At 35.5% G+C, this 17985-nt stretch overlaps 1 protein-coding gene across 1 annotated transcript in view; it reads right to left on the bottom strand.

The window, feature by feature from the left end:
• Window positions 1–6572: 6572 nt before the first annotated feature.
• LOC121414266 overlaps window positions 6573–17985 on the bottom strand; it is a 53576-nt gene continuing 42163 nt past the window's right edge. The window contains exons 7-14 of the mRNA XM_041607385.1: window positions 17011–17172; window positions 16391–16630; window positions 11464–11598; window positions 10456–10569; window positions 9903–10085; window positions 8842–9028; window positions 8267–8448; window positions 6573–7613 (exon numbers count right to left, since the gene is read on the bottom strand). Of these exons, the coding sequence (XP_041463319.1) occupies window positions 7291–7613; window positions 8267–8448; window positions 8842–9028; window positions 9903–10085; window positions 10456–10569; window positions 11464–11598; window positions 16391–16630; window positions 17011–17172 (1526 nt within the window). The 3' untranslated portion in view covers window positions 6573–7290. The remainder of the gene's footprint in view (window positions 7614–8266; window positions 8449–8841; window positions 9029–9902; window positions 10086–10455; window positions 10570–11463; window positions 11599–16390; window positions 16631–17010; window positions 17173–17985) is intronic.

Below are 17985 nucleotides of genomic sequence, written 5' to 3'. Positions count from 1 at the left end.
CGATTTCCCAGATGATATTTCGAAATATATCTGATCATTTTTTGTTTGTTGTTTTTTTTCTTGTCATGACAGCAAATGGTTTCTTTAAAAAAAGAAAAAACAAAGTATACGGATAATGATTTTCACCTCTTATTACCCCCATCAAATGCTGTTTGTTATTGTTGTTGTGTTACTTCATCTTCAATTTCCCTGCTATGCACCTTATTATTCTTAAAAGATATTTTATTTGTAAATTTGTAATTTTATACTTGCAAAGTCAACGTTAACATCAGCATTGTCTTCATGATTTTCACCATCAACAACATCATCATCATCATGACCACCAACTTCATAATACATACTAACTACTAACATTCCATGGGTAAAGTGAGCCAGCAAGTTGTTAATTTGGTGTGTACAATATGATAGATGTTCGTGAGTATTTACTCTTTGTTATTTTTTTTCTTTTTTAATTGCTTCGTTGTATGAGAATAATTTGTACAATTTATGTTGGGATAAATGTGCCATTCTGTTTGCAAAAAAATAAACATGCTTAGCGTTTGTCTCAGAACAAAATGAGGACATCATTTCTAGTATTAAAGAGCAATGATATCAAATAATATAAATTTACGTCAGCTATTTTCAGGTAGACGACATTAACCACAAAAGTGCTGCCGTTGCATCATTACAAACAGAAAATAATGATAACTTTGTTCCTTTACCTGAGCGGAATATCATACATCTGTTTGACGAGAATCTCGTGACTTATTGAATTATTAAGATATAATTGGTATGTTGAATAGTGAGGTTATTTCTTATGATGTCGACCGCTTTTAAGACCACATTAGGTCAAAGGTCAAGTCTATGGATAACCCGGATGTCACAGTCATGTCTGTGTCGAGTGATGAACTATGATGTTATTATCATTCCTCTATCATTTATTTTGTTACATTTCATTCTTTTGGAATATTTCTTTTGGAAAAATATGGATGGGGTACTTCATCCCACTGGCTTTAAATTTCATAAGAATCTGCTTCATGAATTCCCTACACAGAGGCAAAACAAAGACATTCAACATGTTCAAATTAGAATATTTTTTAATGAAGAATGTATTTATATATGTTGATAGTTGATGGCATTCCACATTAATGGAGAAGAAGAAAACAGACCTACATTAGTACGTCGTCTTTTTGATATACCATGAGGCAGTGGCGTACCTAGGATTTTCAACAGGGGGGGGGGGCAAAACCGTCCGCCAAAAAAAATGACAAGCAAAAAAAAAGGTCTTCAATAAAAATTAAAGGATTTCGTACAAGAAAAAAAATTACAAGAAAAAAAAGGTCTTCAAGCTCGTCAGGGGGAGGGATGCGTCCTTTGCATGGGTTGTGGCTCGTTAGGAGGGGCAGACCCCCCCCGTAGGTACGCTAGTGCTATGAGGTAAATGACAATATAAAAAGAAAGTGGTGAATGTATTTGAGATGGAAAGACGATATGATAATCACTTAAAGATTCACACCATAATCTTTGTCCCCCTCTTCTTCGCTATCGCAATATATCTGTGATTGGTGTACTGTATTTGTGAGACATAATCTAAGACATTTAAAGCACACCATGTCTTTTGGTTTTCTTGTAGCATTGACAAAATAAATATTATAAAAACCGAGATGTTACTTTCACTAAGTATATTGACCGACCGGGCAATTGCAATCGAGTGACAGGAAGAATGTACAAACTGAAAATGTGGTGGCGTTCTTTTGCGAAAGTCATCGCAGTGATTTATTCATTTTCTCGATGAGGGATTGCCACTGATATACATGTAATGGTTAACAGATCAGCGGGATTGTACCATTCAGTTACATGGATTCATATTGATGGGCTTGATTGAGGATCATCTGACAGGTAAAACTCATGAATATGTGCAAGGTGTTCAATAAGAATACAATTATTCCTGAACCAGTATGTTCACAAATGTAATTTCCTCTACATGTGTTTAAAGTGATTGGTTAACATTGGTTTGACTTTTAAAAAGTCTGAGCTAGAAGGTCACACTTGTCACCTGTGTCTGTGATATGTTTAAAAAATGAAGCCCAGAAAAAATTGCGTTCGAAAATAAATATTTAGTGCTTCAAAAATTGAAATATAAAGTGACCGGAAACACCATCTGAATTTCATCCCATACACTTATGTGTACTATTTAGGCGTCTATAAGACGCCTATTTACAAAATCGGGGTTTGCCTTGTAGTTTTAGCTTTTCATTCTCAATAATGGTTGTTTTCAGGGTTTATTAGTTCTAATACATGCACTTGTACACATGTTTCATCTTGGTTTAAGAATTTTTTAAATCGGCTGCTCACAAAGTTAAACAATACCTTTAAGTTCTCAAATTCCACACAAAAAATCGTGATTCGTTTTAATAGGCATGTTTCAAAGTTTTAAGAAATAAAACTTTGACTCCCTTTGGGGAGGGTAACCATTGTTAAATCTATATTAATACCGAAATTAAATTACTTTCTTTTATCTTTTCCAGAACCAAAAATAGAAATTATGAAGGATATTCACCGATGTTATTACGACTTTATATGGGAAGGCAAACCCCGATAAAATAAGTAGGAAACAAATGTGTCAATCGTATAGTGAGGGTGGTGTTAAGATGACTGATATTTTTATTAATTCCAAATCATTAAAAATTTCATGGATAAGAAGGTTTATTTCTTGTTCTGAAAATTTTACTTTTCATATGTTTCAGTCGTTTTTGCCTACAGCATATACATCTTTTCGGTTATTAATGAGGGCTGAGCGTTGTAAATCACTTGCTATATCAATGAATAACCCATTTTGGGCACAGGTATTGTTGGCCTTTTCAGATCTTACCCGCCTTCTTGTTGACGACGTTGCATGTCAAGCCCTTTGGAATAATCCAAAAAATAATAATGTGATATTTTTCAGGTCTTGGTGTGTTAATGTGGTGCGTTTTGTTAAAGATATATAAGGAACAGATGGAAAATTTATTTCATATCTTGATTTTCAACGCAAATACAATGTACACGTAAATTTTCTATAATATTATGGCCTATGCAACGCCATTAGATATAGTTTCAATAAACATGTAATACCAAAAGCTATGGAACCTATTATTCCAGAAGAACTGCTTTTGATAATAAAAGTTAAAAAAAGGTTGTGCTCACATTTACAATATTTTTTTGAGGTACAAGTTGAGAGATTGCAAAAGTCTCATCAACTGGAAACAAACGTTTGACTTTGACAACACTATATGGAAGTTTCACTATCAAATAACCTTTTATTCAACCGCAGATGTCAACATGAGGTGGTTTCAGTTCAAAATAGCGAATAAAATCATTCATATGAAAGATGCTTTGTTACGATTTAAATTAGTTACAGATAACTTATGTAATTTTTGTAATAATAATGAAGAAACTAATTATGCATATTTTTTTGTTCTTGTGCCCACACAAACGAAATATGGTCTCAACTCGAAATCTGGTTTTCTCGTAACAATTTGCACATCAACATTTTAAATCAGAATAAATTATTCGGTTTTTACGGAAACAATAATGGAGCTCTTAATTGTGTTTTCATAATCGTTAGAAAAAAAAAATGCAGCGAAGTGCAAACACTGTCTTCCAGTTTTCGACCATATTTTGTCTGAAATAAAATCGTATTATGGTATGGAAAAGTATATATATAAAACAAATCTGAAAGAGAAGAAATTCATAAAAAGGTGGTCTTTATCTTGTATGGATTTTTTCTTTCTTTCATTTGCATTTTGATTTTTCGTTTTTATACAAATATTAGGACAATGGAATATTGTATTGTACATATTCAACCTGTGTGTCATATACTGTGTTAATCATTCAATTATGTATTGTTTGAAAATGTGTATTATAGTGATTTCAATAAAGGAACCCTGTGGAAGGGTTAAAAAGGAAAAAAATGTTTCAAACATACCCTCTCAAATAATCAAACATCCATTCCTAAACATAGAAATGCATCTTTCAACACAACATTCATTATACTGGACCCAAAATATGAAACGAAAATCCGGATTACAAAAAAATACAAAATCTTTATACTTTTGTCATCCTATATGTAAGAATATCATCCATATTTCGTTTCCTTTTGACTTTAATTTAACATGATAATTTTTTGCCGCGTCCGCTCACGTCTCCCTCTCTCGTTCCCTTTCCTTCTCTTCCTTTTCTCTGCCCATTTCGAGCCCTTCGTCTTTTCTTTGTATTGTTTATTGTATTTGATTTATGTCTACATGCGTAAGGCGTATTCTGCCACAAGCCTTTGCTTTTAGGGAATACGCCTTCTTCTCTTAACCTTACATGTACAGATGTATATATTATTGTATTGTATGAATTTATGTTTACGAAAATATGTATATGTATAAATTTATGAAATCCCTCGCTGGCTAATCTGGAGTTGGAAGGAATGACTTGCGGGTTACAGTAATTTTACATTTCATTTTTCTTCCAGGCAACTCCAGGACTGTCATACTTTGTAATGTCATCATTCTATGGTTTTTAGTGTTGTTTGAAATGCCGAACAAATTATAATAATAACAATAATAATGATAATAATAATAATAATAATTATTATTATTATTAAACATTAAACAGTAAGTTAAACAGCAAAGTCAAACACTACGGATATCACAATTTATTTGAAAGATTTGGTCTATCCATTTTATTACATTATAATGATTGTTAGAATTTACATAGTAATAGTTATAGTGTTAACAACTTTTTATTTCATTTCTTTTTTTTGTTCTATTCAACTTCGGTGATACAGCACATTTTGTGCAATTCCTCGATCTTATCCACAAACTACAAACTTCTTTCTGCCATGCTATACACACAAATAAAATCAGCATTCTATCTATATTAAATGATATTAATAATAACCAAAACAAATTAACTTAGTAATAACCTCATGCACTTCTAAAATTTGTGGTATATGACGTCAATTAAAAAAGGCACAATTTTGATCGACCCGCTGGACTCAGTCAGTCACCCATAAAATGCACAGTATCGTCAGTTGAGCACACATTTTGCAAATGATGAAGTATGACATATTTATATGAATTAAGTTGTCTTCTCGCGGAATGTGATTGACCACTCCTCTGAAAAAATGATTTTTATAGATAAGTTTTACCTAATAAATAAGAATAAAACAAAAGTATATACATAAGAGTATTATAATTGAGGAGGAAACATTGTAGAAGTATATATAAGTTTAGTGGAGTCAATAAAGTATATCATCTGATCTAACTTTGTGTCTCTGCCCCCACCCACCCCCCCCCCTCTCACACACACTCATCCCCCTCTTTCCCTCTTGCTCAATGCACGAAAAAGCACCTTTATCAAAATTAAGTACACATTTACTTACTTTACTAAACCTTACTAAAATTCACTAACTTCCATTCCGAAAGCCTGCTTGAAATTACAACAGGCGAACCAAATGAGGATAAGAATAATGTGAATTATTAGAATCTTATTTGTTAGCACCATAACCAGAAAATTAATTTTATTATATCGTATAAACATTTCAAAACTATTGAAAAACACAAAATAACTAATCATGAAGTTTAATTCATTTGTGTGAAATTGCTGGCAGTCAAAACGACAATCTATCTGATGAAACATTGCAATATCCAACGTAGAAACAATGATAATAATTATTAAAATTGCATTAGCATGAAACAAGAAGGCTTTGCCAGGGGATACCCCTATGGTTAACTTAATATACTTCTAATATAAAACCTATAGACATAACTGAATATAAAATTGCTACCGAAGGTTTTAAAAGGTGATGCAGAATAATTAACTGACCTTGGCTTAGTTTTCAATTTCCTCACCATTGTGTAATCTACAGAAAGCATATTAAGCAGCATAATGAGATTTCCGTACAAACTGATTATCCTAAAAGTCACGATGGGGAACATTTGAATACATGTAGACACGATACACTATAAATTCCAAAAAATTGAAATAAATCTAGATCGGCTGTGAATAGTGACCCGTCGAATGTTACATTTAGATTTAAACCTTGTGAATTTGAATATAAAGCGAACAGATTTGAATCTTAAGTATTTGAGATTTAAAGGTTAATCCTTTAGATTACGATTTAATTATAAATTTAGATTTAAACATTGTGGGTACATATAAAATGAATTTAAATCTTTGGAGATTTAAAAGTTAATCCTATATGAATCCAAAATTTGAATGGTCTATACTCACAACCAATCTGGATCTATGTTAACCTTTGAATTTAGAGTGTATATCGATCTAAAATATTGAGTAGTTCAAGACATTTAATATCAATGAAATACAAACTGCTTATAAGACCATAGGCGGCGAAGCGGGGGGGGGGGGACGTGTCCCCCCCTAAATTTTGTTTTGATAACCTTATTTTTTTATTTTTTTTTTTTTCCTTCTCAACTTTTTTTCCTGCGTCCCCCCTAAATTCACGTGGACCCCCCACCCTGAAACGTGTGTTGTCCCCTCCCCCCTCTAAAATTTAGGTTGATGACCTTTTTTTTTTTTTTTCTTTTTTTTTGCTTGTCAAAAAAATTTTCGTTAGCAACTCATAAAAGGTTCAAAACCTTTTTGGGGGGCGCTTGTCAAATTTTTTACCTGTGTCCATCCCAAAATTTCAAGTGGACACCCCCTAAATTTTCTGGCTTCCGCCGCCAATGTATAAGACTGAACGTGCAGTTGCATAAAATTAATGTGAAATATCCTGTGGATCAAGGTTAATGGCTATCATCATTGAAAAAAGATACACAAAACCATTTGGAATTTACTGACATACTTCGCAGATATCTTCTTCCCATTCGAACTAAAAAAGTCTTATATCCTTTATAAAAGATAAAGTGTGCTAAATCTGTCCACGAAAAAGTGACAAGTGAATCATTGTCATGGTAACATACATAATTGCAAAATGAAGGGTATCATTTCATTAAAAGACATTATTAACAACACAAAAGAAAGACAGCACATGAAACACATATTTTGCCCCAAAACACTATTTACAAACAAATGATAATAATCAATACATAACTTTGTATACCTTTTTGTCAAAGAGACTGAGAGCGTTGTCTTTCACTTATGGAATTCAATACATACGGTATTAATGTGTATCCATAGGTTTGTTTTTTCTTTTATTATCAATGTTTCTTTAAAAAAAATGATGATACTTTAAAGGTTTCTGCTTTAAGTGTTTCTATTGGAAGTAAATATTTTGAGCCGAAAATGTTGTCATAGATTCCCTCAATAAAACAGGAATTAAATGCCCAGTGGGCCATCTCCCGACACTTCTGGATCACTTGTGTATAGTTCTGCAGGGCTGCTGCTAGTAATGCTACCGTATGATGATGTCGATGATGATGTCGATGATGATGAGTAAAGGAAACCTTCTTCCTCGCAGTACGGTTGGAACCCGCTCCATGTTCCGCACGGTGTACAGACGCGACGTGAGCTGCCGTGAATGGTGTAGCCTGGGTCGCAGAAGTAGGTGACCTCACCACCGACAGAGAAGTCCTGGTCGTCACGGCGAGCACCATTAGTTACCTGACCAGGGTCGTTGCAGCCGTCATGGTTGGCAGTATCTGAGGTGGATGAATGCATTGTATGACATGTTTAGTGCAAAGGTTTATTCACTTGGTCTTATAAGCTGTTGGTCTAGTCCGAAGCTAGTCTAGTACCACACCTGATAACCCCATTTGGTCAACTATCAAGTTGGTCTAACTGATTGGCCATTTGGTCTACACAACACTTGGCCTGATACCCATTTAGTCTTTTGGTAATACATCGTGAAAACACTGTGCTCACACTGTTAACACACACTGTGAACACTCGGTGAACACACTGCAAACACACTGTGAACACATTGCCAACACATTGTGAACACTCTGTGAATAATATGAACACACTGCAAACACACTGTGAACACACAGCAAACATACTGTGAACACACTGAAAACATACTGTGAACACACTGGAAACACACTGGTAACCCACTATTAACACACCGGTAACACACTGTGAACACACCGGTAACACACTGTGAACACAGTGCAAATACACTGTGAACACATTGTGAACACTCTGTGAACACACTGGTAGATAGTTACACACTGAGAACACACTATGAACACATTGTGAACACACTGGTAACACACTTTGAACACACTGTGTTCTTTCTAGCAAAGAACAAAGCAAACTTCCTATATCCCACCCCTTCATCCAAAACCAGTTTTACCTGGAACCTTGTAAGTGACTTCCTCTGTCATGGGTGTAATGACAAAGGTCACTGCCTCTCTACTGCTGCTACTGCAGTCAAGGTATAGGTTGATAGCAGCATATGTCTTGGCGAATGTGACGACGGTACCATCATTTCTGGTGACCAGGTTCGATTGATAGTAATAGTCAGCGCCCTCTAATCTGATGGAATAATGGATAGATAGGATAAGATAATTATGTTAAAATGTGAATAATCCACGCCAATATAGAGGCTAAAAATTTCTGAGACAATATTTTTTATTTTAGATATGAATAAACTATATAATCTTTTTAACCACGTGTAATTAAAATGAATCATAGTCTATTTGTTCTTATCTATTTTCAAAAATCCAAATCCTGAGCTCTTATCTGCCATCTGCACCTCTTAATAGGTAACTAGATATAAGGCATACTTTGATATTATTACAATTATCATTATTGTTATTATAAATTATTTGCATCATCATCATTACCATTATCATCACATTTACTACTTTTATCATGATAATTATTCTTTTCATCACTATTTTTATATTTAGCGGAAATTTCTCTTACTGAATGGCGGTGTTTGGTGCTATGACGGAGCAATCCTCTCTAAAGCATGTCTTGATGGTAATGAGCTGCATACCAGGCCAGACGACACCTACTGCCCACCAGGAGAAGTGTTCCGTTTGATAGACCCAGATTAGACCACCTTCACCATCGTCTTCAATGGTACCAAGACCATCATTTACCCATAGACCTAAAGGGGATGACCATTCCATCTCAGACGTCACAAAGTTGTTCAGTTAAACAAAAAATTTAAGTGTATTTCATTTCTTCCTTTCATTTTCTCATTTTGCATCTCAAATGTCTCTGTTGGCAATTGCTGCCATTCCTGCCTTGTCCCTGTACATTCTGTTGACTTCCATTGCCTTATTTTGTAGATGTACTAGAGAGCAATGTATATGACTTGCCCAATGGCAGAAGTATCTTGCCCAAGATTAGCCTATAACCTAGGCTGAGGCTGCAGTTATTGTCTTTGCTGTTATGCTGAACTCAAGAGATACGTCTGATCTGGCAAAGACTACGCATTTGTGGATGCGAACCATCCACAAATCCACAAATGCGTAGTCTTCGCCAGATCAGACGTATCTCTTGCATTCAGCATAACAGCAAAGACAATAACTGCAGCCTCCGCCTAGATTATAGGCTGGCCACAGATCGAATCCTGGGCCCCGTCTTAAAAAGAGTCACGATTGATCCAATCAATCGTAACTCTATGGAAATCCATCAGTGTCATAGTTTTTTCTACAGGAAATTTGCGAAATGTCATTTGTAAACAAAGGAGAACACATCAAATTGTCAAGAAATCAATGAATTTATGGATATACATTCATATATATATTTTTGGGGAAAAAACATGCATTTTATATGTTGACTTTGCTGGCTTTCCATAGTTGCAACTGATCTGATCAATCGCAACTATTTGTAAGACAGGACCCAGATATTTCAAATTCTTTTTTAAATCCAGTTTTGAATAAATTTTCAGTATGCGCTTCATTGGTTTAAAGCTTTTTATCAAAATCAACTTCTTGTTGTTATTATTTGAAAATAATAATAATAAAAAAACTTACCGATAGCTTCATCGAAGTACCACGCTGGGACAGTATCTCCAACCGACACTTCATTCAAGAAACGATCAGCCAGAGGTATGCGTATAGTAGCTGATTCGGTTAGATCAACTTTCTCGCCGGTTTTTTCATTGGTAAGGTCAATTTCTGTAAGAGCATAGGCCTCTAATCGAGCGACATCGGAACCTTTAAATTGAATGAAAAAGAGCAAATGAAAACTTAGTAGTCTGGGTTCTGCGCCATTTTACACCATGGATTAATGGATTGCTCTCGACATTTACTTGCTCGCTCGGGCAGCCTCCGGACTCGAACCTCATTTGCCCTGGAGTATAGGGAATTCTCATGAGTGGTGTCACACTGAGATGTGGCCATCATCCCCTATGGTTTTCAAATCATAAGATTAAAAGGGAGAACAGAAAATAATAAAGAGAAACAAGGCTGTTAGAAAAAGAGGGATGGATTGCCGTTTCATTAAGACTAAAAATTAAATTATAATAGGTTGTCTGCCTCCTCCGATTGGCTTCGTCATGTAAGAATAAGAATAATAATGTTTTACCTTGATCTGGAGAAGCAGCAAGCTCAGGTACATTGCGAACATCTTGAGGGTCGCTTATATCAACAGTTTTTATGTTCAGGCTGACCCGTGATCCAGGCTCTACGTCCAGACCGTCTGAAATTAAAACAAATGTGTCATTATTCCATTATTTTGTTATTAGTTAATGCCATCATTCATCCCATCCAACTTATCACAATGGATTTCATATAATACAGAGTTACTACTTATTACAATGAAACAAAACAAGCAAAATCGTAAACACCTTATTATATATTTGCTTTTGTTAATCTTGTAGGTTTTTGTTGATTTCTGATTTAATCCTAACTCAAAGTATATGGCCATAAATGAGACTTAATGGTAGTATTTTTTAAAATATTTTTTCATCATCAGCTCTTGTTATGACTATTACCATAATAATCCTCAGACTCATCATTATCACCGCTAGTAGTACATAGTTTCAGTAGTAAGAGTAAAATAAGTAGAAGTACAAGTAGTAGTAGTAGTAGTAGTAGTAGTAGTAGTAGTAGTAGTAGTAGAATTAGTAGTAGTAGGAGTAGTAGCATCAGCATCAGTAGTAGTAGTAGTAGTAGTAGTAGTAGTAGTAGTAGTAGTAGTAGTAGTAGTAGTAGTAGTAGTAATGTAATATGTGATCCATTATATCATGAATGTTTTTATGTATATTTTGATGAAAAGGATCAATAAAACATGAATTACAAAAGAAATTAATGTAATATCGCTAGTTTGGGTAATAGTTTTGAACAATGGGATATGATCAAAGTAGTCTTCCCTAATATTTGATGTAAAAATAATTATTATTGTCATTATGTTGATTCATTTCAATAAAACATATCAAAAAATATCTATTCAATTTCATTATAAATGTTATTATAAATATAGTTATTATCATTTAATTATTATTATTATTACTGTTATCCTTCATTACTACTGCTTTTATGATAACCATCGCTACCATCATTGATAAATAAAGAAACATATTTATAAGCTTACCTGCGGGTATTTCTACTTGAAGTTGTCCATCGACACTGTTAGGGTCTGAGAAGGCAAAGGTCCGAGCCCTCGGAAGTGGGTAGGGGAATTCTGCTCCATCGTTAAACCTGGTCAGAGTCATGGTTATCAGATTATCTGTTCAGGAAGGGAAAAACAATCGTCAAATATTGAAACATCTCTCTTGATTGAATGTCAGGGTGATACGCTTCATTTTTAATGAAATTTTGACACTGGTTTGTTTAGACATCGAGAAGACGAGGCGTCTCAGCCTTTGGCCTTGTTTCTTCGACCCCCACCCCAAAAAGATCTGTATCAGCGTAAATGTATACTTAACCCTAACTTTTTTATTATTAAAAATAGGGGAAGAGCAGATAAAGCGAGTTGACGAGATAGAATATGAGAAACAAGTGAAACGCTTCTCGCAGTCTCGCCTGTGTTACGCGATTAAAGAGTTGAGATTTTGAAAACATCGAAGATGAATACCCTAAATTAAAATTGATCTCGATACTTGATAACCATATGATCAAGTTTCATGCAATAGATCCACTTTTTACTCTCTATTTTCAAAGTTATGAGAACATTTAAAAAAACTTAACCTTGGTTAAGATTTTAAAGTTGATACGTTCATTGATCCTACATGACCTTTGACCTTGGTCATGTGACCTGAACTCATGCAAGATGATAAATGATACTCTATAACATCTCTATCCAAGTTTCATGAACTTGGCCCATAACATTTTTTATGATGAATTTTCAAAAAAAACTTTAACCTTGATAACGATTTCAATGTTGACGACGTCTCTGTCGCTGCGGCGACTATAGTCTCACTCTGCTATGCAGGCGAGATAAAATACAACTTTAAGCGATATAGGAACAAAAATTCACGAAATGGGAAACATTCACTTTATATGGATAATATCTCGAATGGTACATTGCATTTATGTCTATAAGGCAGACATGGAGAGTTGAGAACAAGACTAAAAAAGGCACGGGACTGACGCAATTTAAGGCATACAGGTTCACAAAACTGGTCCATAGTTTAACTTTACTAAACTTAATGCGGACAGAAGAATACCCTGGACAATGAATATGAATAACAACCGGCACAAACTACCACTCTGGGAATCATTTCGCTCATAATTATCTTAAAGATTAGCCGAAGAGCCAGACGCCCTCATATCGTGGAGGTGTTTGGTCTTAAGCGGTCGTTAACCCGTAGAAAAAGGTAAAACAACAGTCAAATGTAAATAGTTGTTTTGAAGGGATAATAGCAAGCTTTCGCAATTGCAACGGGACGTAATAGTCAGTAGTAAATGCATTGGAAATGCCTTTCAAATCACAATGGAACAATTGAGAGGTCTTTGTCGAAAATGGGTGAACCGGAAGAGCAGATTGTCCTTCGAATCGGAGGTGACAAGAAATATGCAAATATGTCTTTTGTCCAGAGTCCAAGACGACACTGCTGTTTTAATTCACTGATTTTCGACAAAAGCTGCTTTGTCATGAAGGACTTTTGACAATAGATTCCCTACGATCCAGAAAGCGTGTGCGTAGTAGTTGTGAAAACTCAATCATCACTTTTAATGAGAGAAACGTATACTGGAGGAGTACCACAGAGTCAAATCTAAATTATTAGCGTAAGCTTTCTTGAAATCATGTACGTGTAAATATGTGATGAAATACTTATTATCAATTATCATTAACATGATCGTTACTATTTATCGCAGCAACTGAGTTTATAATATAAAATCTATAGTGAGATTGGGACACTCTATACCCAATTATATGTAATTAAATACCACGAATTGTGGGATTGCCTTCCATTTTATTTTCAAGTCATTTTTAACGTCATACTTAACGGAAATGAATTCGATGGAAGAGCACAGAGGCAAATCTATGACAAAAATAGCCATTATCGCATTAATGAGATATTTAGCTTAATTTTGCCACTCTCTTTACATAAAGAATAAATGATAATTGGGAAGTGTGGTCCAGTGGTTAGAGCATTGGACTCATTATCGCAAGGTTGTGAGTTCGAATCCCCACTTTTCTATTGTCTGCACTTTGATAAAATGCCCGAGGGTAATATTTGTCGTCTGTAAGGTCAGACACTATGACTGATTAACCTAGACGTAAAATGTTTCCTTGGTGATTATTTATATGCCAGCTTGGCGTTTACCAGCAAAAATGCTGTCCTACCGAGTTCCTACGTGAGTTACCATAAACAGGAACAGAACAAAACAGAACATCATTAAATGAAATAAAAAATTACCAACAGATTAATATTCCAATATGAGAAACGAATTCAAAGGACTATCTATACGTATATTTGGCATGTTCAAGGGTATGTTCACTTTATACCAATAAGCATTAAGCATTAAAAATTAGGCATGGAGTCATTTCACAGCACATCATCAGCCTTTGCATGTTGTGATAAAAGTGATAGATGTTTAGTATGAAACACACCACTTGATATTTCAAGCAGGAGCTTATCTCACATAATTGATCTGAGGCCAGACAGTGGTCATTCCATCGGAAATAAATGACTGTTAGATTAACATAATCATTAATCACAAAGGTCGTGACCTTCCAAATCCCACTGCACTTTCTGTGTGTCATCCTCGCAAAAATAAATTTTGATAATCAAATGAAATGCGACATTTCATTCCCAAACAACAATAGGGTTTGTGCTCTTATACTTGGCCGCAGTTGGCGCTACGCCCCCATTTACATCTGGGAGGTTACCACTGCGTCGTTGGAATTTCAGAGAAAATGCCTAGGACGTAGTGCCAAAATCGTTTTTTTCGAAAAATGTGAAATTTCCACGTGCATGCTACGGCTGCGTCACGTTCTTACTAAGTTCATGTTGCGTTGGCGCGGGGGGGGGGGCACTCGACCACAAAAGTTGTAGGTTTATGCCGTTTGCGAGACAAAAAAAAACGGGGGCTTTGGAACGGGCTTATTCTAAACAGGAGGGTCTTCGGAAAGGGATTCGAAACAACAATTTTTTGTGAAAACGGGTGTCCTTGGAACGGTTCGCCTGTCTGTGAGTGCGTACATATATGCATCCCTATGGAACGGGCATATGCCTGCAGCTAGCCCGGCGCCACACGCAGAAGCGATGGTCGGACAGCGATCTGCGGCTGCTTTTCACCAAATTTGAAGCTCATTGTAGCGGATAAAGGCGACCGGAACGGCGTAACGAAAAAATATGCGAAGCATTGGAACAAATCTCTTTCCTTTTTCCTTGATTAGAAGAAAATGTTATGCTCTTGAACGGCTTTCTTTGCTTTGTTTTTCTCTAGAAGAAAAAAATGCTATGCTTTGGAACGAAATTTGAGTGTGAAAATGGGGTTCCTCTCCGCGGCACATACCCACTACGCATTTTATTGAGTGCCCCCCCCCCCCGGCGTTGACTGCGTTTCCACTGAGTTTATTGTGCGCACAGAAGAGGTATATGCGGCGTCGAAATTCCAGCTAGTCCGTGGTACCACCAACACACCATAAACTAATTAGCAAGGACATGACGAAATGTAAATCACATTCAATCGCCATCACTAGGGCAGCAAGTTTGCTTTTTTCATAAGATTCAAATACATTGATAAAAAATATAATTCCGAGTTATCAAGATAAACATGAAATAAGTACATAATTTACACCCCACCCCCAGCTGAGAAAAAAAATGATAACAAAAATAATGAATTTTAAATGAGATTTTTGTCCTTCATATTATCTTAAGACTGATGCGTCTGGTAATCCGATTAGAGTCATCTTTCCGTACTGAAACCTAGTTTACAAAGAATACTTATATCATGATGTTTATTCTCATAACTTTGAAATGACCTCGTCATTATAAAAAGGGAATAAAATAATGTAAATAATACGATTACCCGATTCTGCACAATGAATTTTTTTGCGTCATTAAAACTCATAAAATAAAACCCATGTTTCACTTGATGTGACAAAATTCACAGAATAAAAACGCTCTTACTTTTCCGATGTAATATTTTTAGACTAGGTATCCTGAATACACTTATTTCTACTACCCCCAAACAATGGACCACTGTGTTATTGTTGTATTATTCTTTTTATTGCAATCATGATATGAGTGGTCATCTCTGCAACAGCAATCAAGAAATCACGTCCTATTATTCTTTACTTCTAGTATTTGTGCCAGGTTATTAGAAATAGATTTCCGCCATGCTCCAGGTGAAATCATCATCTCTGGAGGGGGAAAATGGAGTTTTAATGACATTCTCTTCAAGAGAATAAATAATAAAGTATTTCATCCCGGGGAAATACTGCCCTTCATAACGATTCCACATTTTGTCAACAAATAATGAAAGTAAAGCTTCCGTATTCTACCAAACCTTCGGTATTGCAATACTGACGTAATACTGACGTAATTGAATCGACTTCAATCATGATTTTAGCTCCGAAATTTAAAACATCTGCGCTATAATCTATTTCAGCATCTACCATTTCACTGCTTCAGGAATATCTTATTTTGTAATAACGGTATCTTGATGAGAAATCGTTTTTGACATCGATACTAAAAGAATCAACGAATGAATATTGGAATATTAACGAAATTTCTAGTTTCTTGACGGACATTTTGTTTTAATTGGGAACAATGGAAGCAAAGACCTGTTCTTGGGAATGTTCTTTGCACTCTAAAACCAAAATCAAAAGGTCTTGGGCAGGGGCGGATCCAGGATTTTCCAAAGGAAGGGGACACATTTTTCCGACGAAAATTTGCCAAAGCCCCCCCCCCTCCCCTCAAAAAAAAAAAAATGGGTCCTCAATTACAAAGGGGGGGGGGGGCAAACTCGGGTAAAAGCGGTATATTTACATTACGAATTTTAATATGGATATCAAAGAGGGGCGGACTGTGCCCCCCGATAAATACCTCTGTGGAGCAACTTACTCTCGTTGTTGCGGACGTCGAAGGTAGTCGATGAGGTCGGATGTCCCTTCTTGCTGGCTACAACCACGATGTTGGCATCGTTGGGAACAGCGAGCTTCGCGACACCGTTCTCCCCTGTGAATATCGCAGTACCGAATTGGGCTCCCACGTTGCTAGCGTCGAGGGTACGGATCTTGACATCAGGTACAGGATTGCCCCCTATCTGTTCCAGGACAAGGACTGTGACGTCAACGTTCGAAGCTACAGAGTGAGACAGAGAGATAGGGAGATAGAGAGAGAATTATTATAATCAATAATTTACATGCATAATGATGATGATCATAATGACAAAAATTATAAAGAGAATTATGAGGATGCTATAAAGGTTCATACAAAAAGAATATTTCATGGAACAAGACATTCTGACAGAGAATAAAATATTAATTAATGTATTAAGAAATAATGTTAACATGAGAAGTACACATCAAGTAATAGATCGTAGTATTTTCAGGTGTTTTTTCGGGTAACCACGTAATATACATAACAGAATATCAATCTTTGAAAGACGTTTTGAAGCATTGCCTTTTTACAGAAAATAAAAATAAATGGAGTGATGAGGACAAGTGGGATGGAACCCTCACCTTCGCATGTGACGCCGTCACCAACATGTCCTGGCGGACAGGGGCCGCACTCGAACCTCTTTGCTTCTAGATCGCTAGAGTAATCCAAAGTGTTCACATCAATCCTGACGTTTGAACATTGAACACCTTCGAAACATGGTCTATCTGCGCAGGTTTCACGACCTAAAGTAATCAAGAAAACAATCAATGGTAAATAAAATATATATTTAATTTATTCTGTTTCATCTGTTATGAAATATATGCAAAAAAAATATTTTTCTTCTCTGTGGAGAGATATGTTGGGGTACTATATCAAAGATGCTTTTGAATCCAGTGGTAGCGTCAGCATATTTTTAGAGGGGATAAAGAAAAACTAAATGTGACATAATTTTCTTGTTAATATAGGGGCATAACATCACACTAGGGAAAACTACATCAATTTATGTGCTTATTCATACACTTTCTAGGGTGCAGTTAGCTACATTAAAGGTCAAGTCCACCTTAGAAAAACATTGATTTGAGAAAAATCAAACAAGCATTATACTGAAAATTTCATCAAAATCGGATGTAAAATAAGAAAGTTATGACATTTCGCTTATTTTCCACAAAACAGTGATATGCACAACTCAATGACATAGTTAATGTTCCTCACTCACTATTTCTTCTGTTTTTTTATTGTGTGAATAATACAATATTTCATTTTTTTAAAGATTTGACAATAAGGACCAACTTGATTGAACCCAGAAGCGGATCTTGAGGGGGGTGGGGGTTGCACCCCCCCAAAAAAAAAAATCAAGGGACCATTTTTTTTAATCTTATCTTTTTTTAAAACTTGTAATTTTATTTTATTCTATTTCTTTGTATTTATTATTATTATTATTATTATTTCTTATTGGGGGGAGGAGGGGGGGGGGGGTTGGCGAACAAATGTCACAGAGTCCCTTGCCCCCCCCCCCCATATCAGCTTTTTTGTGGACACGGGCCACCGCCGAAGTG

Source organism: Lytechinus variegatus, chromosome 1 (genome assembly GCF_018143015.1).
Source record: "Lytechinus variegatus isolate NC3 chromosome 1, Lvar_3.0, whole genome shotgun sequence".
Classification (NCBI taxonomy): domain Eukaryota; kingdom Metazoa; phylum Echinodermata; class Echinoidea; order Temnopleuroida; family Toxopneustidae; genus Lytechinus; species Lytechinus variegatus.
The sequence above is the reverse complement of the archived record's forward strand: the minus strand, read 5'-3'. Positions and strand labels throughout refer to the sequence as shown.